This window comes from Microcebus murinus, chromosome 19, assembly GCF_040939455.1.
Source record: "Microcebus murinus isolate Inina chromosome 19, M.murinus_Inina_mat1.0, whole genome shotgun sequence".
NCBI classification, from domain to species: domain Eukaryota; kingdom Metazoa; phylum Chordata; class Mammalia; order Primates; family Cheirogaleidae; genus Microcebus; species Microcebus murinus.
Genome location: NC_134122.1, coordinates 22,527,948 through 22,551,491, shown reverse-complemented (window position 1 = coordinate 22,551,491; position 23,544 = coordinate 22,527,948). Strand labels below are relative to the sequence as shown.

Genomic DNA, 23,544 nt, shown 5'->3' with positions numbered 1-23,544 from the left:
TGTAAAATCTAGGAAGATTGCAGGCATCCACTTTTAAGAAACAAAGCTGAAAATTATGAATTATGTGTTGTGGATGTAGTTTATACAAAAATATATAAGATGAAATGCAAATTAATAGACCTGTATTTGGAGAAAAAGTTTGCAGCTTGGGGAATAATTGCATATTTTTATGGCTTTGGTTAAAATGTTTGAGATACATATATGATTTGATTCCTCACTTAACCAACTTTTGCTTGTCTTGATTATTTTAGATGGGAAGGCTTTCACTAAAATATTTTTGCCCCATTTGTAATTATTTATATTGTTATGCATAGCTGAATATCTTTTAGGAATGATATGATTGTTTTGTTACAAATGGTTATAATTAGATTTCTATGAATTAATTTATCACGGAAATAACTTGTTTTCCATTCACACAATTTTTATGTAGTACTAGTTTCTACAGTATAAGGATATAGTATTAAGCTTTGAAAAATTATTTATTGAATAGCTGTTATTTTCTTCTGTACAAAATGCTGAAAAATTTTTTTAAAAGTTTCAGTGACACGTCACCATGTCCAGTTCCTGTTCTCTGCAGAAAGGCACTGTTGTCGTCTTGTTTGTCCTCAGACATATTTTGTGCCTATGCAAGCCAGACCACCTATGCTTATCTTTTCTTTCATACATATGGTGGCATAATGTACTCACGTTCTGCTCCTCGTATTTGTATTTAGCAATGAATTTTCATGATCTTTCATATTAATATATAAAAATAATTCTGTGTTGTTTTCCTATGATTTTAAACAAATTTCCATTGTGTGGAAGGACTATAATTTATTTAACCAGTTATATGAAACTTTTAATTCAGTGGTCTGAGTTGAGAGTTTGGTGGAATTTGGTTGGATAGGTATTGTTTTGGAAAGGTGTCATGACTTTTCCTTTATTCATCTTTATTTTTGAAAACCTATCATGCCAGTGAAGAAAATAAAAAACAATACCATGGCTCTATGGAGCCCACATTTCAGATGAGGGAGGAAAGATAATCGAGAAATAGGTAAATATATAGCATCTAAGTTGTCGCTGCGATCTTTGAAGTGTAGGGATGGACTGGTGACAGGGAGCAAGGCTTGCATGGGGGAGTCATCCAGTTTAAATGGGAGGGAGGCAGGCCATGCTGGAGACTCTGCTGGTGTCTGAGCAGAGACTTGAGGATGTGATGAGGGAGCAGGCTGCAAGGATCTCTAGGGAAGAGTGTTTCGGAGGAGGGGTGTGCAGGGACCCTGTGGACAGAGTATAGCTCCAGACGGGTTTTTGGAAGCCGTGAGTTTGGAATTTGAGGAACATCTGCCTTTTTGTACCTCTTTTCTGGTCAGGCAGTCTGTGTGACCTTTGTTTCTGTATGAAAGTGATCATTGCCTATGGGAGAGGGTCACAGAAGGACGAGGATTTGCTGGGCTGTTTGCTGCTGTGTGGCCCTTTGGACATGTGGATGCGGCTGGAGAGAAGTGTGGGAGGGCCACTGTGCCTGGGCCAGCACATATTCCGGATTCCTTCTCCATGGGGGCCAGTGACCCTCTTTCTGTCCACTTGGGGAGCAGGCAGCTTTGGAAGAAGAAGAGGCAGAGGCATCGACCATGTGGGCAGGATGTTGTGGAGCGGCCTGGGCTTGGGTGGTAAGATGGACTGGTGCCCTTTGTTAAGTCCCCAACCATGAGTACTTGTCACCTTCGAACTAGAGAGTCTGACCTCCAGCTCAGTGGCTCAGGCTGGCAGCTCCTGCAGAGCCCGGCTGAGGGCTGGGCCACTGACCAGCATGGAATTGCTCCCTCTTCCTCAGCAGCACTCTGCTTCTCTCATGTTCCAGGGACTTTGTGCCAGGCTTTGTCTGACGTCAGTCCTGGGTGACATGCATCCCTCCCAACTTGGCCACCTCACCTGTGTAACACCCAACTGTGTTACATCATCTTGGAGAAAAACCCAGCTGATGTGATATCCTGTTGCTGGTGTGACTTTGCAGTTGTGAACGCTTATTGTCCTTTTGGTTTTTAGCACCAAGTTTTTGCTGTCTAGTGTTTTCTATTCCTGTTTCTGCATACTTTTTGCAAAAACAAGCCCCGAAGGAGAGCTCCTGTCACTGGGGCTGAGCTCCCTCGCTTCCGGCAGGGCTCTCGGCTGACATCCAGCCTCAGCAGTTTTGGACTGTGGTCATGGGCCCTGTGGGTTTCTATTCTTTGGAAAAAACAGTACCTCAGAAGAAAGCTTGAGGTTTCTTGTTTGTTAATTAGTTTTATGGCTGTTGCTGTTTCATTCATTTTCAACAGTGGCATCCTCTGGATCTCGTGTCTTTCAGACTCAGTGAAACTGGCACTTTGGGCTTCAGTGAGGGCCGTGGCAGCTACTATTAGGGGCCTCAAAATAGCTGCTGCTCTTGCTGGAGCTGCTTTCACCTCAGAAATAAAGCAGTGGGTTCGACTCCCTGCAGCCTCTGCCGTTCTGCACGCAGCTGGGTTTGAGTCAAAATTCAGCTGCACGTAGAACAAAAAGACTTTTTTCCCCTTGAAAACCCACCAGTTAGAATGAAAAAGCCTTCACAGCTGAAGCCAGAGTTTTCAGCAGCAGATGTCACAGCTTGGGCTGCAGTCGGAACTGTCACTTCCCTGTCATCTCCGAACTGGAGGCTCCCGAGGCCTCTGACCGCCTTCCACTCTGCAGTTGTGAAGTGCAGGGTTTGGAATGGACTGTCGGGTGTTCCTCTTAGGCCATAATGACACTTGGCATGACTCCTTCTTGTTACAGGCACTTAGCTAATCCCCAGAGCTCCCTGGGTAAACATCTCTGAGTAGTTTGAACCACACACAGGTCAGGAGGTTTCTGGAAAATAAACACTCTTCCTGCCAGTTGGGGGTGTTTGGGACTCTAGTCTTTGATTCGATATGTGGTGGAGGCTGCAGTTGTTTAATAATCCTTCATGATTCAACAGCTCTTCGTGAACTTGCCTCCATCCTTGCGTGGCACTCCTGACAGGTGGTGGCGGGGAGCTTCGGCTCCGGCTCCTGACAGCATCGAGCTCAATTCCTAAGTCCCAGGGCTTCTCATAATGCCTTCCTTCATTTCACGATGCCGCTGCCCTGTGTGATAAGTTTCCCGAGCTGCACGGAGTGGGATCTAGGTGCCTCCTCTGCACCAGCTTCTCCCGCCTGGCGTTTCTAGCAGCATTTTCCACAGTGCTAGCATGCCGTTTCTTTTTTCTCTTAATTTTTCATTGTTTTATTTATACTTACACATGTAATGTATGATTCTCATTATAAGAAATTCAGGCCGGGTATGGTGGCTCATAGCTGTAATCCTAGCACTCTGGGAGGCCGAGGTGGAAGGATCCTTTGAGCTCAGGAGTTTGAGACCAGCCTGAGCAAGAGCAAGACCCCGCCTCTGCTAAACATAGAAAGAAATTAGCTGGATAACTAAAAATATATAGAAAAAATTAGCCAAGCATAGTGAGTGGCACATGCCTGTAGTCCCAGCAACTTGGGAGGCTGAGGCAGAAGGATTGCTTGAGCCCAGGACTTTGAGGTTGCTGTGAGCTAGGCTGACCCACGGCATCCTAGCCTGGGCAACAGAGTGCGACTCTGTCTCAAAAAAGAAAAAAGAAATTCAGGTAATGCATAAAATTAAAGATCCCTTTGAGTGCCACTGCTCAGTCTAGCTCAGATGTGGAGGTAACGGCTGCTATAAATTTGGGGTGAATCTTTCTAGATTATATTCTATAAGTACGTATATTTTATTTTCTTTGTACTTAGAAATATTAAGTCGTACACGCAATTGGAGGCACATAAGTGTAATCAAACTGTGCGCACTAGTGCCCTTCCCTGAGTGTCCTGTGTGACTGGCCAACTTGTCCGGCCCTTCTGCTAGAAGGAGTGTCTTCGTCTGCTCAGGCTGCCGCAGCACTACTCCACAGATGGGCTTCAAGAACGGGCATGTATTTTTCATGGTTTTGGAGACTTGGTGGTCCCAGATCCAGATGCTGGCACGGTCAGGTGCTGGTGAGGGCTCTCTTCCTGCCTGGCACACGGCTGCCTTCTCTTGTGTGCTCACAGGACCAGGAGAGCGGGACACAGCAAGCTCTCTGGTGGCTCTTCTCACAAGACCACTGATCATGTCATGAGGACCGCACCCTCATGATCTCACCTAGCCCTGATCACCTCCCAAAGACCCCACGTCCAACAACATTCCGTGGGTGTCAGGCTTCAGCAGAGGTGTTTTGGGAGGAGGCTGCTGAGTCCTTAGCAGGGTGCTCTGGACGAGTGGGTGTGGACAGCTCATCTTTGCCCTCCTGCAGGCATTGGAGTTGGTGACCGGTCCCGCTATGGCCCAGGGTTGGTGTCCCATCTTGTGTGTGCTCCTCTGCATCTGTAGATCTGACCTCTGGGCTGAGACGTGGCTGTGTGAGAGCCTGCAGGTGTGAAGGGCATCATTGCCTTGCTTTTTGTGCCTAGTCCTTAGACCTGTTTGATTGGGGGAATGTGGGTGGAAAAGACACATTACTAGCATGTAGTATGTACACATGTGTGCAGGTGTTGACCACTCATTCTCTGTCCCAGGCTGGAGCATTGGCCTCACGAGTGCCATCATGTTGTCTCTCGTGTGCCTGTCTGCCGTGCCCAGGGAGGACCGACCACACCTTCGTTGTCAGGCTGAGGAGGTTTTGGGGAGCTTCTGCATTTTGTGTGTCTGTGTGAATAGCAATGGGCTGATCTTGTGACCAGAGGCCGGAATGAGTACCCCAGCCTAGGGATGGCCTTGCAGGAGGCTCTTCTGTGTAGCCGCCCTACAGGCCACTCTGTGAGCCCAATAGTGTAGTGTGATGTGTGGTTTCATCTTGTCAGGACTGGTCATTGTGGCCTCCAGTCTCGCAGCTAGAAAATACAGTTAAAAATGTTGAAAAAGTTCTAACAACAAAATTAAAGAAACTTTTTGCAAAATAAAAAAATATCAGGAGGGATACAACTGTAATATAGCACTTGTTTGTTCTGTATTTTCTTATCTGCATGCAGATTTTAATCCAGTTACATGTAACCTTTTTTCCGCCTTGGTTTTGTTTTCTTCAGTTAACCTTTTAATTGTTTGTGTGTGTGTGTATGTATATGTGTTGTTGTTAAAAAGACAGCATTAACCACTTCGGTATGGCGCTCACCGGTCGTGAAACCTTGCCCACAGCCGGCACTCATAGTCCGCAGGATAGTTTGTGCTGTGCATTGACGACGAATCCATTTTGCTCTTGTGTGATGAGGAAAGCTTTAAAGCACTGAAAGCTTGTTTGACTTTACAGGCAGCTTTACTTGTAATGTAAGTCAGAATAGGTAACATATACATATATGTTTTCATTATGTTATTTTTAAATGTTCACAATTTTATTTTGATAAATGAAAAGTCAGAAAAGTCATATCATGGCTGTTGGTGAAAATCGACGCTCGGCTGTGCACCTTCCTATCATGGCTGTTGGCTAAAGTTGCTGTGTGCATTCATCTGTGGCTATCGACTATAGTTGATGCTCGTACCAAAGTGGTTAAAAATACTTGCACACAGAGCCAGACTCTTGCTGCTCTCGAGTTCCAAAATATTCAGGTTCCTGCTGGGCTGAATGAGGCTGGACTGACTGGCTGGGACAGAGGCCTCCCTGGCTGTGGGCGTGATAGAGGAATGGTCAGGGAGCAGAGCATTTTGTGTGTATGTGGGGGCTGTTCATTTGAACTGTTCTCAGTTCTCCCCTTCTATTAAATTGTTACATTTCAGGTAACAATTTATTTTACTTCAGTGGGAACTGCAGAGCTGCAGGTAGCAGCGAGTCTTGGCCCTCTTGCTGTCCTAACTTCCTGGGCAAATTTGTACTTGGGGCTAAGAAGCTCGTTTCTAAATTGGCATCAGTGCATCACTCTGCTTCCTGCTCTGCAGGTTCCGGGGAGGCCTCTGCACAGACGGGTATTGCAGACAGCTGGTTCTAGGTGAGAGGAAGCCACTGCATCGTGGGTGACAGCCCAGTGACTCTGTCTGGCAGATGTCTGTCTACTGGCTCTTCAGGTCAGAGGAGACGGGGCAGCAGAGGGTGGTGGTGTGCAGCTGGCCACCCCCCTACACCCCAGGCAGAGCTGGTGGTGCTAGGCCAAGAGAGGCTGGGAGGCAGCTTTGGAAATGTGGACATAAGTCATTGTGTTTATTTGTTTTAAATAAACTTTTCCTGTTGACTTAGTAACAATTTACATACCCCTCTGACTAATGTAGAAAAATGAAAAACAACTTAAATATCTCTTTTAAATGTTTCAAAAGAAATTATCTCTTGGCTTGGAAAGGTTTATTTATTTGCGTACTTATATTTGCACCAGTATTTTTAACTCCCTTAGGTTGGAAAGCTTTAGGAAGCTATGAAAAGAGTGGTAACTAGCTTTCAAGGTAGAACTCACCTTTTACTGCCCTCCTAGATTGCAGTTTCTCCAAAGATCTTTTAATAATAAACATTTTCCCCACTAAAGTGTTTTCTAATCAGTAGTTCACTCGTATTGAGGGAGGTTTGGATAGAAATCCCTGCACGGTGTCTGGTGATTCCATATCCATTTGTGCCATGCCCTCGCATGAATCCACACAAGGGGCTTTCCTGCCGGTGGTCGGAGGAGGCCTCTGGGGGTGTGGAAAGGAGAGCCAAGGCATACTCTGTGGGAGGAGGCTGCAGTTGGGGGAGGGAGGACACGTGGGGTGGGCACTGCTGACAGAGACCCAGGGTGTGTGAGGAGTCACTGGGGGCTCCTCCGTGGGGTTGGGGGCTGCGCCAGGCTGGGCTGGATTGTAGGACTTCTTGAGGATGAGTTCTTGGGGGCTTCGTCCTAGTGATGGGGAAGTTACCATTGGGTCACTGATACACCCAAACTAATAGCAGGCAGGGAAGGTTCCCACCATCCTTAGCGTCATGCAAAAAAGGAATGGCATAGGCAGGGATGTGGGCATGACCAGAGGATCGTTAAGGAAGTGACACCTTGCTGGGCATGGGAAGACCGTGGGAGGGACCATCCAAGGACAGGATGAAGTGTTGCAGTGTTTTGGGGAGCGCATGGGCTGAGGTGTTCAAGGGACAGAAGAGGCCAGTATGTGGCTCTTGGGAGGTAGAGGATCTCAGAGGCCCAGTGTATAAGCTTTGCCGGTGGGTGGCCGGACGTGGCTCCTGTTTGAGTCCTTGGTTGCAGCAGGCTGACCTAAGGAGCTCCCTGGTGGCCATGGGGTGGGCACTCACAGGGCCGACTTGAGGCTCAGAGTTGCTCTTGGGACCTGGCTGGCTCAGTGACCAGTGGCTGCTCTCTGTGTGGCTTTGTGCAGGACTCTGTGTCCATGGGGCATTGGCCTCACTGGTGTGGCTTGAGTCACAGCCTGCTTGGCCAATGTAGGAGTCATTGTCACTCACTCAGTGACCCAGTGATAGTTCCCCTAATGGGCCCTGGGTGGGGCACACACAGCCTTGCCTGGCACTTGTTTTCTTCATGGCCTTGTGCTTGATACTATGACAGATGGTGAAAAGAGCAAGAGTTGGTCCTCAGGCCAAGATGTGTGTCTGGGAATGTGCACATGCCACTGGGCATAACTTTTAACCTCTCAAATTCCCTTTGTGTGTTCTCCTGAGTTACAGTGTTAAGTTCGAAGATACCATTCATGTTGCGGTTCCATTGCTGCTTATTAGCGATTTTAAACCAGGCATTTATAGGTCTGAGCCTCAGTTTCCTTGTTTACAAAATGGAAATGGCAACGGGGCTGCTTGAGTGTCGGCTGAGGCTGCTAGTGTGAAGTAGTTTTGAACATTATAAAGCCCACATTGTACGTGTGGGGATGTGTTGTTGCTCTTGCTGTGGTTACATGGGGTGTTGGGGGAGAGAGGTGAGGAGAGGAGACTAAAGCTACTGTGTACTCCTCTTTGCCAGGCACTTGGCAGGTGCTTCATAAATGTTACTTCATTCCCTCTGCATATAGACACTATTTGCTATAGATTGTCCCTATTTTTGCAGGTGAAATGAGATAAAGGCTTATAAAAATAATTTGTCCAGTGTTGCGTAGCTAGTGGCAGGCTGTGGTTGAACCTGGGTCATGGTGAGAGCACGCCTTCCTGGAAACAGAGCAGCTATGGGCATTGTTTTGGGCCTTCTATTTATTTTGTATGCAGAATTAGATTTACTTACAGGGAACAACTGAAACTGAGTGTGTCTTCTTAATTCCTCAGGTCTCCGGAAGACCTTTCCAGATTTGTTGTCGAGGTACAGCAGAGAGAGCTTGCGCTGAAGGATAAGAACAACACCATCACCAGCAGGTAGACCCAGCAGCCCAGGGCATTCATGGGGAAGCGTTTGTTGGGAGAGTTAGGGCAAGGGCAAGGGGCTGCCCATCTGGCTCACATGGGAACAGCTGTGCTTCCCCGTTTAGTCTGAGGTGGGGTGGTGGGAGCAGGGGTTCGAGGGCCAAAGTTGCCCCATGTTTCCACCGTGTGGCTGCGAGACTGAGGCACCGTTATGATTCTGACAGAGTGCTAAATTGCCACTGGGTCCCTGGGGGTCTGCTTCTTGTGGGGTCCTGCTTGAATCCAGAGCACTTTCATCTTTCTGGCAGCATGTGGGGTCCCTCTGACTTCATCATGATGTAGAAACTCAGTCCCTGGAGGAAAAGTGTGTGCATAAGGGATTGTGGCCTCAAGGAGGGCCTACAGAGACTATCCCAACAGTCCGGAGGATGCCTTGGGAAATAACAAAGATGTCACCCAGCAGCCAGCAAATCTGTTCCCTAGCCTGGCAGGTGGGCAGCTGTGTAGCCTCGTCTAGGGCCTCCTAACACCAAGTGCATGGTGTCTTTTCCAACTCTGACCCCAGCCAGGTGTGATTCCATTTATTTCTGACACTACTGGAGTTAGCACAGCCCCTTAGATTAAGGGCTTGGTCCCACTTCAGTCTCCCCTACTTCAGTTGCCACTCACAAGTGTTGGATCCTCGGATTTGACTTCCTCCTCTGGTTTGAACAACTTACAGAACTCAGGGTGTATGTGTTCCTTCCTATCTCTGGTTTGTTGTGAAGAATACAACTCAGGAACAGCATGCACAGGGTGCAGTATGGGCAGGGTGCCGGGTTCTCTGCCCTCTCCAGGTGTGCCACCTGCCCAGAAGCTCCTCAAATCTCGGAGTCCAAGAGTTTTTATAACCTAGTCTCCAGCACCCCACTGCCCTCCCCCGAGAAGCTCCCACCCTCTGGTCATGCGGTCTTTGGTGACCCCATCCTGAACTATCTAGGGGGCCACCCTAAGCCACTTCATCAGCACGGGCTTGGGCGTGATGGAAAGGGGCGCTTTGTGAATGACAGAAGGCGGGCACAGAGCCCATATATGTGTTTCTTTTCGTCCACACCTGGGTCTTCTGGTGTCTCATGACTGCTAGGGGCTGCCAGGCAGAGAGGAGGCCTCTTTCTTGGATCTCTTTTCTGGAACTAGGAAACCGTCTCTAAGACCCCCACTGCCAGCAGACCTCCTTAGGTCTCATCAGCCAAAACTGGGCTGTAGCCTGTCCCAGACCAGCTCCCTGCAAGGGAGGGCGAGCTGCCAGGGTGAGCTGAACTCAGTCCGATTTGTGGTGAAGGCTCTTGAGGCATGTGGACAGTGGCATGGGCTCTGGCCTCCTGTAGGGAGCAGGGCAGAGGGAAGGGACATGCAGTGGGACCAGGGCAGGGACTCCCTGTGCCTGCACGGCTGACCGCTGGTCGTGGGTCTGTGAGGAAGGCCTGGAGCCAGCCTGCTCGCCACTGGCTGTCAAGCACAGCCTCGTCCTCCTGTGGAGAGAGTGCTTTAATAATTTATTCATAGCCAGAAGGAAGAGTTTCTTATTTTGGGGGCTGATGTCACTTTGAAAATTGGCTTTTAGAAGCATCTGGTTATGTTGGACATAATCACATCAATTTACTTAAAAAACCTCAAATGATAAAGATTGCCTTTTGCTTTCAAAGCCACTGTCAGATGAAACGGGCATTAAAAGTGATTTGAAATTAAAGCTTTACCATTTTGCTAGGCGATCCTCTTCAACTTTGAATATGAAACAGAGTGAACTATTAAGAGAAAGGATACTTGTTTGCATTTTTTCTCCCACTGCACAGTGAGGTACTTTCTAAAATTACTTGCTTTGACCAGTGGCAGCAGGCCCAGCCTCTGTGTCCAGGGGGCATGTGGGAGGAAACACTGCCTTCGCATGTCCCCCCACCTCCTCCACTTGTGGTCATCAGCATAGACTGGACCAGCTTACCTCCCTGTGGGACTGGAGTCTCTGCCCCAGGGAGCAGCCTCTGCAGTGGGCAGGTATTTTTGTGACCCCTGACCCCTTGTCCACCTTGCAGGCCCCGTGGTTCCCTCTGAGGGTCTGCAGCTGCCTTGGGCGGAGGGCGAGTCTCTGCACTGTGGAGGTGTTGGTGCTTTGTCCTCTTCTGTGGGATGGGTCTTGGGGAGTTGGGGTGAGGGCCCCAGTACTATCCTGCCTCACTTGGAAGGCCTGTCTGGGAGGTCAGAGGGAGAAGCCACACTAAAATTCCAGGGTTCTTGAACTTTTCCCAGGATGAATTTCATTTTGTCTGTGTGCTGCAACTTTCCTCAGCTTCTTCAGCCAAGGTGCCAGCTCCTGTTGGTGAACCTCACTGGGGCCAGCCTGAGAGCTGTGCTGGAAACTGTGCCCTTGTGGGGGCCATGGTGAAATGCAGGTGGCCTTTGGTACTGAAGTTGGGGTTCTGGGGTCTGCTGGTTGCATGACTTGAGCAGGCGTCTGACACTGTCTTTATCTCTGCCCATCAGCCGAAATGGGCTGGAAGTAACCAACAGTTTGTATGAAGTCTCAGCCGTCTGTGCGTCATGCCCAGGAACCAAAATGTCCTTGGATCTCCATGACTGCTGCTCGCTGGGGGGGTGGACACTTCCGGACAGAGGTGACCTGGGGCCCCTGGTGAAGCTCAGGCAGGTGAGGACCCTGCTTACCCACATGCCGAGCACCTCCTGTGTGCTTGAGACTGGGATTCCCAGGGGGACAGGGTGCCCTGTCCTTGCATTCACTCCCAAGGCCCAGAAAGGAGACAGACCCCGGGATGCGGGTGGTGCTGGTGGCGTGACTATGGCCATTGAGATCTGTATTATTCTGGCTTTGACCTTATCACATGTGTCCTGGGCTGGCTGTGTTAGCCTCGTGCCCTTGGCTGCTATTCTCTGAGGTGGCATGGTCCATTGCTGTCCGTCCTGGCTTGGTGTGGGGAGTCAGAGAGCCTCATAGGGTGGAACAGCTAATTGCATTTCCAAGTCTTTTAGAGGCAGTTAAACAAACTGAGATTAAATGTGAAGGAGGCAACGTAGCAGTGGGTCAGAACAAGGTGTCAGGCCACTGTGGTACTGATCCAAAAGGGTACTGATCCAAGGTGGCAGGCCTCATTTTAGAAAAGGTTCAAAGGGTCACTTCTGTTTTGTTCTTACTAAAAGTAATGTGTGGTCACTGAAGAACAGACCCCTGGTCCCCCTTGAGATCACAGTGTCATGGGGACTGCTTCCAGACCTTTGTGTGGACCAGCAGACACATACTCTTGTCCACATGTGTTCTTGTCTGCTGTTTGTACTGAATAATTGATCGTGTCCATCTTTCTCTGCTAATAGATGTTTGTTCACATCATTTTAGTAGCTTTTTAATATGTGATTAAGTGGCTACCCTATATATTTTTTATTTTTTTAGAGACAGGGTCTTACTTTGTTGCCCAGGCTGCAGTGCAGTGGCGCCATCACAGCTCACTGCAACCTCCAACTCGTAGCCTAGGTGATCCATCTTCCTGCCTCAGCCTCCCGAGTAGCTGGGACTATGGGTGCGTGCCACAATGCCCAGCTAATTTTTAATTTATTTTTTGTAGAGATGGGATTTTGCTGTGTTGCTTAGGCTGGTATTAAACTCTTGGCCTCAAGCGATCCTCTTGCCCCGGCCTCCCAGATTCCTGGGATTACAGGCATGAGCCACTGTCCCCTGCCTGCGTACCCTATTCTATATAAGCCCAATGCTGGGCGTTTATTTTTCTCCCTTGAATATTTAGCTGTTATAATCATTGCTGTCATAGACTCTTTGAACACTTTCTTCAGGGTGAATTTCTGAAGTGGGATGGCTGGGTGAGTGGTATTTCCATTTTCTAGAGTTTGGCCTTTGGAAGACAAACATTGCAGTTTATTGTACTTCTGTGAGCAGTGTCAAGACAGTGCCCGTGTTGATCTGCTTACCTGGGTGCCACGTAACTGCCCTCCTTTGCTGATTGTGCATGCAGAGCACATCATTCCTTCCCGCTGCTGCTGTTGTGGTGACCAGTGTCTTTGTCACCACTGTGTGGCCAGCTCCCATGAAGCCAGTGTCAAGAGAAGATGTGAACGAGTGCTGTGGGCTGTCTCTTCCTCAGCATTCTGCATGCTGTTTCCTCAGTTTCTTTCCATAATTGCTGCAGTAGCATCTGGTCTATTTCAGGGAAGAACCTGGAACTTCTAGCAGGAGGAGTTGCGCGTCAGGGGGTACGCAGCCCAATGTGGGCGTCATCTGAACTTTGTGTGGAGCAAGGTGCAAACAAGCCCAGGCCTCCTGTAGCGAGCAGGTGCTGAGCTGATGAGCCGTCACCTGCTTCCTTTTGGGAAGATAAAATGACATCATATCTCAGAGTTTCCTGCTGGGCCACCTGTTAGCCTGGAGTGGTGATAGTGTTTTCATACCATTGACTTACAACTTCTGACCCCTTGTCACTGGTGAATCATGGCTATAACATCCACTGTAGTCCACTGCAGTTGGACTGCAGTTTTTTGTCTGTCTTAATGTTTTTGGATGCTTAGGGCTGTAGGTTGGAAGCCCTGTGGTGGGATTTGTGCCTCCCCCTGGTCTTCGGGCCGATGTTTGTAGAGGTAAGAAGCTTCCTGTGCCCTTCCAGATGGCAGCAGGTGGGGACTCACTCTTTTCAGCAGGTTGTGAGGAACTTTTTTGTTGTCTTTGTGCAGGTTGACTCCAGTGCTGTGTGGCAATTTCCTCGTCTCACGGGGGAGAGTGTCTGTCTTTAGGGCTGCTTTCAGGATTAATTGAGGTGGCCTTGGTAATGCATCTGGCACAAAGCAGCCCTCTGTTGTCCCTGGTGGTGTGGCATTGTGGTGAGAAGAGTCTGGTGGCTGGTTGTGGGCCAGGGCTGGGGAGAGGTCTCAATGGGCAGAAGGGCAGCTCTCAGGGTGTTGGTGGGAAGCCCATGCGGGAGAGCTGCGTGTTCGTGTGTATTTCAGGGAGAGGGTGTTGTCACCGGCAAGCTGGGCCTCTCTCTGTTTTCCCTTTCTTCTCTGTCCTTGGATAGTTCAAGACATCACGGATCACTGATACAAGTGGTGCCTGTCAGTGCCTCCTGACCCTCTGTACCTTTGGCTATCTTTGGATAGGAAGTTAATTACAGTACGAGGAGCCTGGCCTTGGTTCTGGTCCTTTGAGTGTGGTGATGTATCTCCTGGTTCTGGGCTGAGGATGACACAGGCTAGGCTATTCAGCATTTGTGGATGGATCTGGGTGTGCCCTTCTGGTCCTTTGAGTGTGGTGATGGATCTCTTGGTTCTGGGCTGAGGATGGCACGGGCTATTCAGCATTTGTGGACAGATCTGGGTGTGCCCTCTGCTCACCCTTCCCCACATGAGGCTCCCTGGGGTGGCCTTGTAGCCTCCTCCTGGGTTCTTGGGGACCTGACCACCCGCTGCACACTCTGTGCACTGCTCCACAGCTCTGCATTGGTGGAGCTGGGAGCCTGCATTCCTTTGTGGCTCAGACCACGCACGCATCCTCTTTCAGACTTGAGTGTAATGGACTGCCAGGCTCCGGGCGTGTGTGGTCAAGGTCTAGGATGCTTGTGTAGGGGTAGCTGGAGCCACACTATTTGGGGCTTCTCTGCTTTGCTGGGAATAAAGTCCACCCCTTCCAAGGGAAGGGAGCGAGGCCTCTCAGGACCCTGTCAGGGTGCAGGTCTCCCATCTGTAGTCATCGTGGTGACGATGATGATGTTGATAATGGTGATCAGAGCAAGAAGTCTGCCAGGTGCTTCACACACGCTGTGTCACTTGACCCTGAACAAAGCTCCCAGGCAGATGCTGCTGTTATTCCCTGTTTTGCAGAAGAGGAACCTGAGCCCCAGGTCACACAGCTAGGAAGTAGTAGAAGCAGGACTAAGTCCAGGTCTTTGTGTCCAGGGCACTGCGTGGTGTGTCTGAGGGTGGAGCATGAGCCCTTGAGAAGCACTGGGCACAGCTGTAGTCCAGGCCCTTTGTCCCTTGTTCTCCTGCCCCAGCCGAGACCCAGGTGGTGGACCCTGTGTGGTGCTGTCCTGCCTTTCTGAAGCCTCAGGGACCCTCCTCAGTGCTGACTTCAGGCAGAGTTGACTGAGAACTAAGTGGAGTGACATGGCCACAGACAGAGCTTTGTGCATCCTGGTCTGCCTTGGCCACTGCAGCTGGCTGGGCCATTTCTTCTGGGCTGACAGTTCCCTTTGTGTCATCAGCCTTTAAGTGCCACCTGTTCCTGCCTAGAATGGCATTCTAGCTCTGGGCTGCTTTAATCACTGCATTTTGTTTGAAGGTCACATTGTGCCGCCTTTGGACTCTGGAGATCTCAGAAGAGCCCTTGGTCTGAAGCTGTCAGATTAGTAAGTTGTGAGGCACTGGGAGTCCTGGGGTTTCCTGGGCCTCGGCCTGAGGTGCTCGGCTGGGAGCTGCCTGGCCTGTGCCATCTGCTGCTGCTGTCCTCACCGCCTGGGCTCTGGCAGCGATGGGAAGAGACGTGTTCTTGTTAAGTGGAAGGGACTCAAGAATAAAGGGTTGAGATGATAGTCATCACCCGTGTTGTCCATCACAGAGTTGACGCACTTGAGGGGTGTGTTTTTGAGCATCTCCCCACCTTAGATGTTTCTGTCGCCTTCTAAGACTGAGGTGGCATCAGCCTGGTAATCATGATTCCTTGTGTGGTTCTTTTCCTGTGGTTTGTCCCAGGTATTCAGGCTGTCCTCTCAGACCACTTTGGAGTAGAGTGAGGCCTTGCTGCCTTGTCATCTGGTGTCCGTGTGAGTTATGGCACTCTTGAGCTGTCCAGAGGTGCCAGTGTACACAGGCATTGGTAGCTGGACAGGTGTCACAGGCTCTCGGCACGGCCACCCGTGTTCTCTCCTTGGCTCCTTCACCAAGCAGCTCTGTGTCCTTGGATGGGCTGGTGAGCATTCCTATGCCTTGCCTGTGAAACTTTTGGTGGTGATATTCATAGGGTTGATGTGAGGATTCAGGAAAATCACCTCGGCAAGGCGTATAGACTTGCACCTGGTGTAGTATGCAAGTTGTTAGTGGGTTATTGTAATCATTGTCATCATCTTATTTGGAGTAGCTGGAGGTGTGACTTTTCAGAGGGTTTAGGGCACATGAGAGCTGTATTTTCCAGGGGCTCTGTGGGGGTAAGGTGTTTTGTGTATGGCCAGTGGTGGTGATCGGATGGGGCTGGGGTGCAGATGCCTCTGAGAGGCCTTGATGACGGAATTTACCATAGGTAGGTGTGATGATCAAGAGAGAAGAGTCAGCAGTAACCACGCCCCGGCCTGCCCTTAACCTGACTGTCTCCCCTGGCTGTGTTCCTGCCAGGTCTTGGCTGGTTTCTCCTCTGGCATGAATGGCCCGCTGGGGTTGATTGACAGAGGCAGAGGCTTTGCCATGTCCGTTCAGCTTTGGTGCCACTAAGTTTAAATGGGCTTTGACAGAGTGTCAAACCAGCCTGTGTCTAGTGGGTTTGCCTTCACGTGGTCCTCGGTGGCAGTCTGCCATGGCCTGTTTGTTTCTCAGGGTGTGGTGGGGTGCTCTTGGTGGTATCAGGCCAGGCTGAACTCCCATCGGGAGTGCTGATTGCATGTCCTGGCATGTTGAGCTTGTCTGAGCAGCTCTTTGAGGACCAAGGTCAGAGTACCGTGGAAAGCATGTGCCTCTCTCTGTCCAGGATGTGAGAGTACAGTGATCCCCACAGATGGACTATGTCATGGCTGGTCCTTGGAGCTCCTGCTTCCTGGCAGTGAGACCCTGAGGAAGCCCCAGCCTTCCTGAGCCTCTGCTTTTCCACCTGGGAATCGGCCACATGACCTTTATTCCTCCACCGACTCTCTCCAGGGTCCTCCAAGTCTGAGATTGAGCTGTGGGGCCACGCTCCTTTGCTTGCTTCATTGCAGAGGTCCAGAGCCCAGGCCTTCCTTAGACGGTGCCAGCTTCCCAGGCTTCCTATGGTGCTGGCCTTGTCTGCGTGTGGCTGCTTAGTGCAGTGGCCACTGGCCGTGTGTTGCTGCTGAGCACATGAAACGTGGCTCCTGAGACTGAGAAACTGTGTCTTTAACCAATTTATTTTATTTATTTATTTATTTTGAAACAAAGTCTCACTTTGCTGCCCAGGCTAGAATGAGTGCCGTGGCATCAGCCGAGCTCACAGCAACCTCAAACTCCTGGGCTCAAGCAGTCCTGCTGCCTCAGCCTCCCGAGTAGCTGGGACTACATGCTCCACCATGCCTGGCTAAGTTTTTCTATATATATTAGTTGGGCAATTAATCTCTTTCTATTTATAGTAGAGACGGGGTCTCACTTTTGCTCAGGCTGGTTTCGAACTCCTGACCTTGAGCAGTCCGCCCGCCTCAGCCTCCCAGAGTGCTAGGATTACAGGTGTGAGCCACTGCCCCCGGCCTGTCTTTAACTAATTTAGAAAGTCACTTGTCCTCAGGGGCTTCCACGCTGGATAGTGCAGTCTGAGACCTGCAGGAAGTTCAGCTCTGTCTGGACTGTCTGGGATGTGATCTTGATCTTCTCTGCTTTCTCCTTCTGTGTTCCTGTCTCTTCTCTATCTGTAAAATGGAAATCACAGCAGCGCCTACTTTGGGGGTTAAAACGAGCATTGAGTGAGATCGGGTACGGAGGTCACATAGTAAAGTGCCTGGCTGATAGTAAGCGCTGCATGCATGGCAGCTGTCACTGTTGTGTTAGCGTCATCTTCAGCCACACTGTCGATCCTTCTCAGAATGTGGCTGGCCTTTTGGAATACTGGACGGTTCCTGGCCCTTCAGCGTTGCTGTGTCACTCCATTTGGTCTGTGCTATAGGTAACGGGTCATACTTTGGACTTCCTGCATTGTTCATCACCTGCTGTGCACTGTTTATAGGTGGCTGCCCTCTGGTTTTGACCCCTGTCTGTCACCCAGCCCTCGCCTCATGACAGCTTTTCAGCCTGGTGCCTGTGGTTTGCAAGGTCTGTGCCCAGCATCTGTCATAGGTGGAGCTTAAGGAGGGTGAGCCACTTCTTCAGCCTCATGGGCTTGGAGGGACCTGTGTGGCCTAGCGTCATGTCTTGGTAGTCCTGCCTCCTGTGATATCCTAGGTGGGGACTGTGGTGGTGTGCCGTTCTGTCTCGGTGGTCTTTTCTCCTGTGATCCCTGGCTGTGTTCTAGGCATGTGCTCTGCTCCTGTGCTCTCTCTGGAGAGGCTCCTGGGCTGAGCTGGAAGGTGTGCAGGGCCCTTCTCCCCCAGCCTGGGTAGAGAGATTTCCTCTGACTTTGGGCGCCCTGCCCTGCCACACAACCTGTCATGCTGTCCCTCTGCTCGGCAGGACCATGTACTCCATGAGGCCTGGATCTACATGGTGACTCTTGTGTTTCTGGTGTCCAGCACAGGCCTAGCCCTCTGAGCAGTTGTTCAACAAAGGAAGCATCAGTGGCTGAGCTCCTTGTGCTCAGACAGATGCTGTCACTGCTCCTGTTCCTGCACCGGTTCTGTGATGGCCCAGGCCCCATGCGTCCTGCCCTCTGTCCTTCCAGGCCCGTGTCCAGCAGTCCCTCTGTTTCTGTATCCAGGTGGAAGTGTGGGCTCCTTCCCTGCATGTTCTCTTTGTCCTCCACGTTACTGCATGCACAGTGCTCTGCATCATGTCTTTTCCTTCAGATGACATGAATTTGTGTCACCAATTTCTACCCCAAGACAGTGTGTAAGAGAGAGAGAAACAACTAGAAAGTGAGTGTGAGAGAGAGAGAGTGAGAGAGAGAGTGTGAGTGAGGCAGACCCCCACGTGCACCCTCTACTGCCTGCGCAGTCCTGGCCTTTGGCCTCTTTCCCTGCATGGTCTTCCTCTGGTGTCCATGAGGCCTATGGACTACATCGCTCTCCCATGCTATGGGCTGGGCCCTGCCCCTGCTGGCTGCCTTGTGTCCTGCCAGATGAGGACGCATCCTCCCGGTTGCTCCCATCTCAGCACTGTCCATCAGTTTGTTTGCTTATTTACGTGTTTATTGTGTATTTCTCCCATGTAGAACACCAACTCCATGGCAGTGCAGGGACTTTGGTCACTGTGTGCCTCGCACCTTGTCCATACCCAGCAGGTATTTGCTGAGTGAATAAATAAATGTCTTCCCTTTCCTTGGACAACCAGCAAACTCCTTGAGAGTGGGGCGGTGTGATAGCTGCATGAGTTCCTTAGTCGTCACCCCACCTGGCTAGGGTTGGGAGGCTGGCAAGGCATCATTAGAGACTGACCATGGAGTATGACCTGGTGCCTTCCTCTCCTCATTCCAGTTCCTCATTTGTGTCCTCCCTCCTTCCTTTGCGTGTGGATCTCCTGCTCTGGCAGCTGTGGTGGCTGAGTGGTACCTGCGGCTGGCCTGGTGCTGCCCCAACCTGGCTTCAGACTGCAGCAGAACAATGCCCAAAGCTCTTGCCACGTGTCTTACTAGTGGGTGAACTTTTCTGTTCTGCTTTATGCCTGAGTGGCGAGTTATCTGATTTCCCTCAGGTGGCACCTGGAAGGCTGCTTGTGCCCCAAGTCTGTGCCTGTGTTATCCCGGAAGGAGCCCAGCATTCTGCCCAGGGCTTTGCTGTGCAGGCCCCGGCAGGTGGGCCTGGGTGCCAAGCCGGTTGCTCTGCGGCGTGCCCATCCTGTTACGTAAGCCTGCATGGTGCTGGCCGTGTGCTGGGCGGCACAGAGCTGAGAGCTGTCCATAGGGAGGATGTAAGGGGTATGTGTGCGTGAGTGCACATGCCTGCACATACACTAACTCAAACATTGGATAATGTGAAGGGAGTGTGTTCTGTGGGAGGGATGTCTATTTTCTGGCTGCAAAGTAGATCAGGGAACATTTCTTAGCTTTTGAGTTAGAATATACAGTACTGGGGCCAGAATTTTTCTGGGGGGACAAAACGTAGGAAATAGCATCAGAGCTGGTATATCTGTGAAGAGAGCAGATATTTGAATGAGAGCCCTGTCTGGTGTGGGACGGGGCTGATCCAGGGTGGGGGCTGATCTCACGGCTGTCCTGGAAGGAGCCCCCTTTATCGCCATCAGACCTCCCTGCGGCCTTCTCAGAACTGTCAGTCCATGAGATGCAGTCAGGCTGGCAGGCCCTGGTCCTGTGCACTTGGGAGTCAGACTCTGAGTCATGGCAAGCTCTGTGTTTCTCCTGCAGTGGGCTCTGTCATTTCTCCTGGTGAGTTCTGGGGCCCACCCTCTGAGGGAAGCTGGGGGCTTAGCTGGCTGTGGAGAACCTGCTGTGATCTCTGCCTATTCCTGATGGCTCCTGTGTATTGCATCTGGGGCTGACCCCCAGCCTGTCTCCCACTGGCTGTCTGGGAAGTGGCTGAAGTGTGTGCTGGGATGCAGGGGCTCCTGTGCTGCCCCCACCAGCCTGGTCTGGAGCCGAGTGGTTTGGGATGCAGAGTTCGCCTGTGTTGTGGTAGGATCTCACCCACTGACTTGGCCCGGCTGGGCTTCCCCAGCAGGAGACAGCCTTTGAAGCACTCTGTCTCTGTCTCTGACACAGGGGCCACAGCAGTGTCTGCCTGCCGGGCGGTAGTTGTAGCACACACCCTTCACACAGCACCTGGCCTAGTTTCAGAGCTTGGGACAAGACAGCTGTGGTCAGTGCTGTCAGCAGGTGCTTAGGAGAGCCCTAGGAAAATCTCTCTGCTTTCCTCAGAGTCGGTTTTCTCTTCTGTAGGACATGACCAGTCAGCTGCTTTTCAGGAAAATGTCGGGCATCCCGCGGGTCTACCATCCCTGCTCCTGGTATCTGGTGCTACACTCTTTAACACAGGCCCCTCAGTAAGTCCGGTGCCCTGAGCCCTTGTGTGAGGTGGCCACCCCTGTGTGCTCCCACCTAGAAGCTGAAGGCACAGCTTTGGGCACAGCCGCCCTGGCCTGCCTTGCTGACTCCTGGCGCATCTTTCGAAGTCTGCCATGCTCTTGGTTCTCAAACCTCTTCTCTTCTTGTTTGGGACTTTGGTGGGATGGGAGGACTCAGCCACACCTGTCACTGAGCGGGGCTGCACGGAGGAGGCTTGGCCCTCCTCAGGCTTTCAGCGCAAAGCAGCTGCGAGGGCTCTGGCACCTGCTTGCAGTGCCCAGGCTTGGACGTGAGATGGTGCCTGCGCCATTCGCAGCCACTGCTCCTGCTCTCTCCTCTGAGAACCTCCTCGCGGGGCCTCCTCAGCGGGGATGTTGGTACCGGGGTTGCTACCAGATTGGGTGGCCAATTAGAGGAAAAGAGAAAAGGAGGGAGGGAGAGTGTGCAACTGGAAGGCCTCAGTGTGAATGGGCATCTGTCACAGGTGCCTCCCTGGGGCTGTTTCTCTTCTTCTCTCTCTCGTAATGCGGTGTGTTCTTGGTCTTCTAGTTGTTTCCTGGTCAGTGTTAATGAAGTCTAGGGGGTGGGGGACATGGACCCCAGGTGCCCACACTATCAGTCTCAAGGTGGGTGTGCCCTTCATGGTGACAAGCCCTTTCAGCTTGTCTCAGGACTGTCTGAGGTGCCCTTGTGTTTTAGATTGTGACCCTGGTTTCTGTGCCTGAGATCAAAAAGCCACCGTTTCTCTTAAGGGAGTGCAGTCCTTGCTGGGCCCTGAGGGAAGGCTGGGCTTGCCAGCAGGTGCTGCCAGTCTCCTGGCCCTGCTGGCCCAGTGCACGACCAAGCCAGTGTGGAGGTGTTGTGTGCTGAGGCCAGGTTCCGCATGGTGGTGGGCTCTTCTTCCTCAGGGAGAGCTTCTGGCTGAGGATGCTGCTCCTCCGTGAAGGGGCCGGCACTGCTGCTGCTGGGTTCCGAGGGTGCTGGCCGGGACCCCTGAGCCTGTTGCTTCAGCCAGGAAGATGAGATGCCATTAATATTTCACACCTAGACTGTTTCCTTGCGTGTTTTGCATTTCCATATTTAAAATTACATTTACATATTCATGGTTTTTAAATAAGTTTTTATTGTTAAGGGATATGGAAGTAGATAAAATGTGAAACACTCCCTTCTATTCAAGCATTAGAAAAAAAAATTTCAGCCCCAAATGCAATCACTTTTCTGAGTGGTTAGTTCTGTACCAGTTGCCATAAGAGATTATTCTGGAAGCCAGCGGGTCCCAGGGTCACTTAGCCACCCTCCCCAGTGTACACAGGCTGGCTGGTACTGTGGCATTCTTTCCCTGCCTGTGGCCAGGCGCAGAGGCCTTGTCACTCTTCTGGTTTCTCCTGGCATGGACCCGGTTTTATGCTAAGGACGCAGGGATGACTCTCACCCATGTGGTCACCATTGACCCCCCCTACCCCCGTTTTGGAAGAAACATCTAAGGCAGATGAGGCTCTTCATCTTGGAAGTGGCTGAAACTGACCCAGGGGTCTCCCTGACAGCCTCTTGTGGGACAGTGCAGGCCCTTTCTCTCCCTTCCCCTCCCACTGATGGGTATTGGAGGTGCCTCTGTCACGAAGCTTGCCTGCACCCAACTGGCCTCTGTGCTCCTGGCTTTGCTGCTGTGGTCCTCTTTCTTCAGGGCCATCGTGAGGGTCCCATGTGAGGCTGTGTGAAGGGCTGGCCTGGGGCTGCAGGAAGATGTGCTGCTATTACTGTTTCACGTTTGGGCGACGGGGGGGGGGGGGGTTGGGCTGAGCCTGTGCTCCTGGGACATTTGCCTGGTGGGGGGCCCAGCCGAAGGCACTGGGGACTGATAAAGAATGGGGGGCCTTGGCAGGGGCACCCGTAGGTTGCCTCCTGGCTTTGGGGTCTTGTGTGGGTTTGGTCCTAAGCCAGGCATAGGCCACAGAAGTCACCAGGTACTTCAGGAACCCACAGAGATGTGGCTCTGACCACCTGGCCTGCAGCATGGTGCGTAGCTGAGGTGTAGGCTCTTAGGGTCCCCACATTAGACCACACAGCTGGGAGGGCCCTGGAGGTGCCAAAAGACCCGGCCCGGAGACCTGGTCAGGAGAAGGGAAGAGACTCAGCCCTGGATCATTGACACGGCTTGTCCAATCTCTAGTCTATTACTTCTTATTTTTATTTTCTTAAACATGAAATTATTTTTTGTTATCTGAGACCTTTTCAAATAGCCCATGACACTTTAGATGACATAAAAGACAAAATGAAAAATTGGCACTATAAAAATATAGAAAATTTACATGACAGAAAAAACTATGAGCAAAGTCAAACATCATGTGGTATAGTCTGTTTATTTTTAAAACAGTCTCTGTGAGATTATAGGCATGAGGTAGATCTAAGTGCACAAGGTCACTTCTTGTTGCCACCAGCCCCCAGGCCGTGCCCATGGTGCTTGGCTTTCTTGGAGACATGAGAATGGGGGGTCCTTTGGTGGGGACTCCTATAGGACCCTTGAGAGGTCAGTTGCCTCCTGTCCTCCCAGGAGGGGAGTAAGTGCTGCCTGCTTCTGCCCTGGCAGAGTGTGGGTGTTCTGCAGCTCCCAAGGCATCTTGGACCTGAGGGGTGGAAGTCAGAGTGGCCCCCGTGTTGCTCTTGCTACCTCTGCATAGTGACCCTCCTGCTGGCCTGTGCTGGAGTGCTTGTGGGTGGGAGTCTTCCAAAACACGGCCACCTTGGCCCAGCATCTAGTTCTTTCTCTGGCTTGTGGGGTGCTCAGGAACCTCCCTTGGCTCCAGTCTAGCCCCTGCTAGCTTTTCTCAGCATATGTGGTGTTCCACACTCTCAGGACTCTGGTCAGTTGCCAGAGGACAGAGGCTGGGACACAGACCTCTCAGGGCCATGGCCGCTGCTGGCATGGCCACAGGAGTCAGCCACACTGGCAGAGGGGCACCTCGGTGTGCAGCTGGGACAGGGCGCTCACCGTCTTGGACTGTAGCTGTAGCCTGTGAACTCGGCAGGAAGGGCAGTCTGGGACTGGCTGTGAGTGTGCCTCTGGCCCAGGGATGTGGGCGCTGTGGCTGAAGACAGGAGCGGGATGAAGCCATCAGCCCAGGTTAGCAGATGGCACAGGTGGCTCCCAGGGGCAGCACCCCCCCCACCACCCTGGCTCAGCATGTTGTCCTCGTTTCAGCCCCTCAGTGGTGGCGTCAGAGAGTGGAGACAGAGCTAGGGGAGTGTTGTGGCCTCACAGGGAGGACCTGCCGGCCGGTGCTCATCGTTTCCTGGCCATGAGCTGGACTTTATCTTGACGAGCCGGAAATGTGAGTTTGGCATTCATGCCCCACATCCCCACCTTTCAGTG

The 23,544-nt window shown here is 51.4% G+C and overlaps 1 protein-coding gene across 5 annotated transcripts in view; it reads left to right on the top strand.

Moving 5' to 3' along the window:
* MAD1L1 (mitotic arrest deficient 1 like 1) overlaps positions 1–23,544 on the top strand; it is a 383,346-nt gene that overhangs the window by 52,186 nt on the left and 307,616 nt on the right. For all 5 annotated transcript variants that reach the window (XM_075995238.1, XM_075995236.1, XM_075995239.1 and 2 more), the window contains one exon: positions 8,234–8,320. In XM_075995238.1, the coding sequence (XP_075851353.1) occupies positions 8,234–8,320 (87 nt within the window). The remainder of the gene's footprint in view (positions 1–8,233; positions 8,321–23,544) is intronic.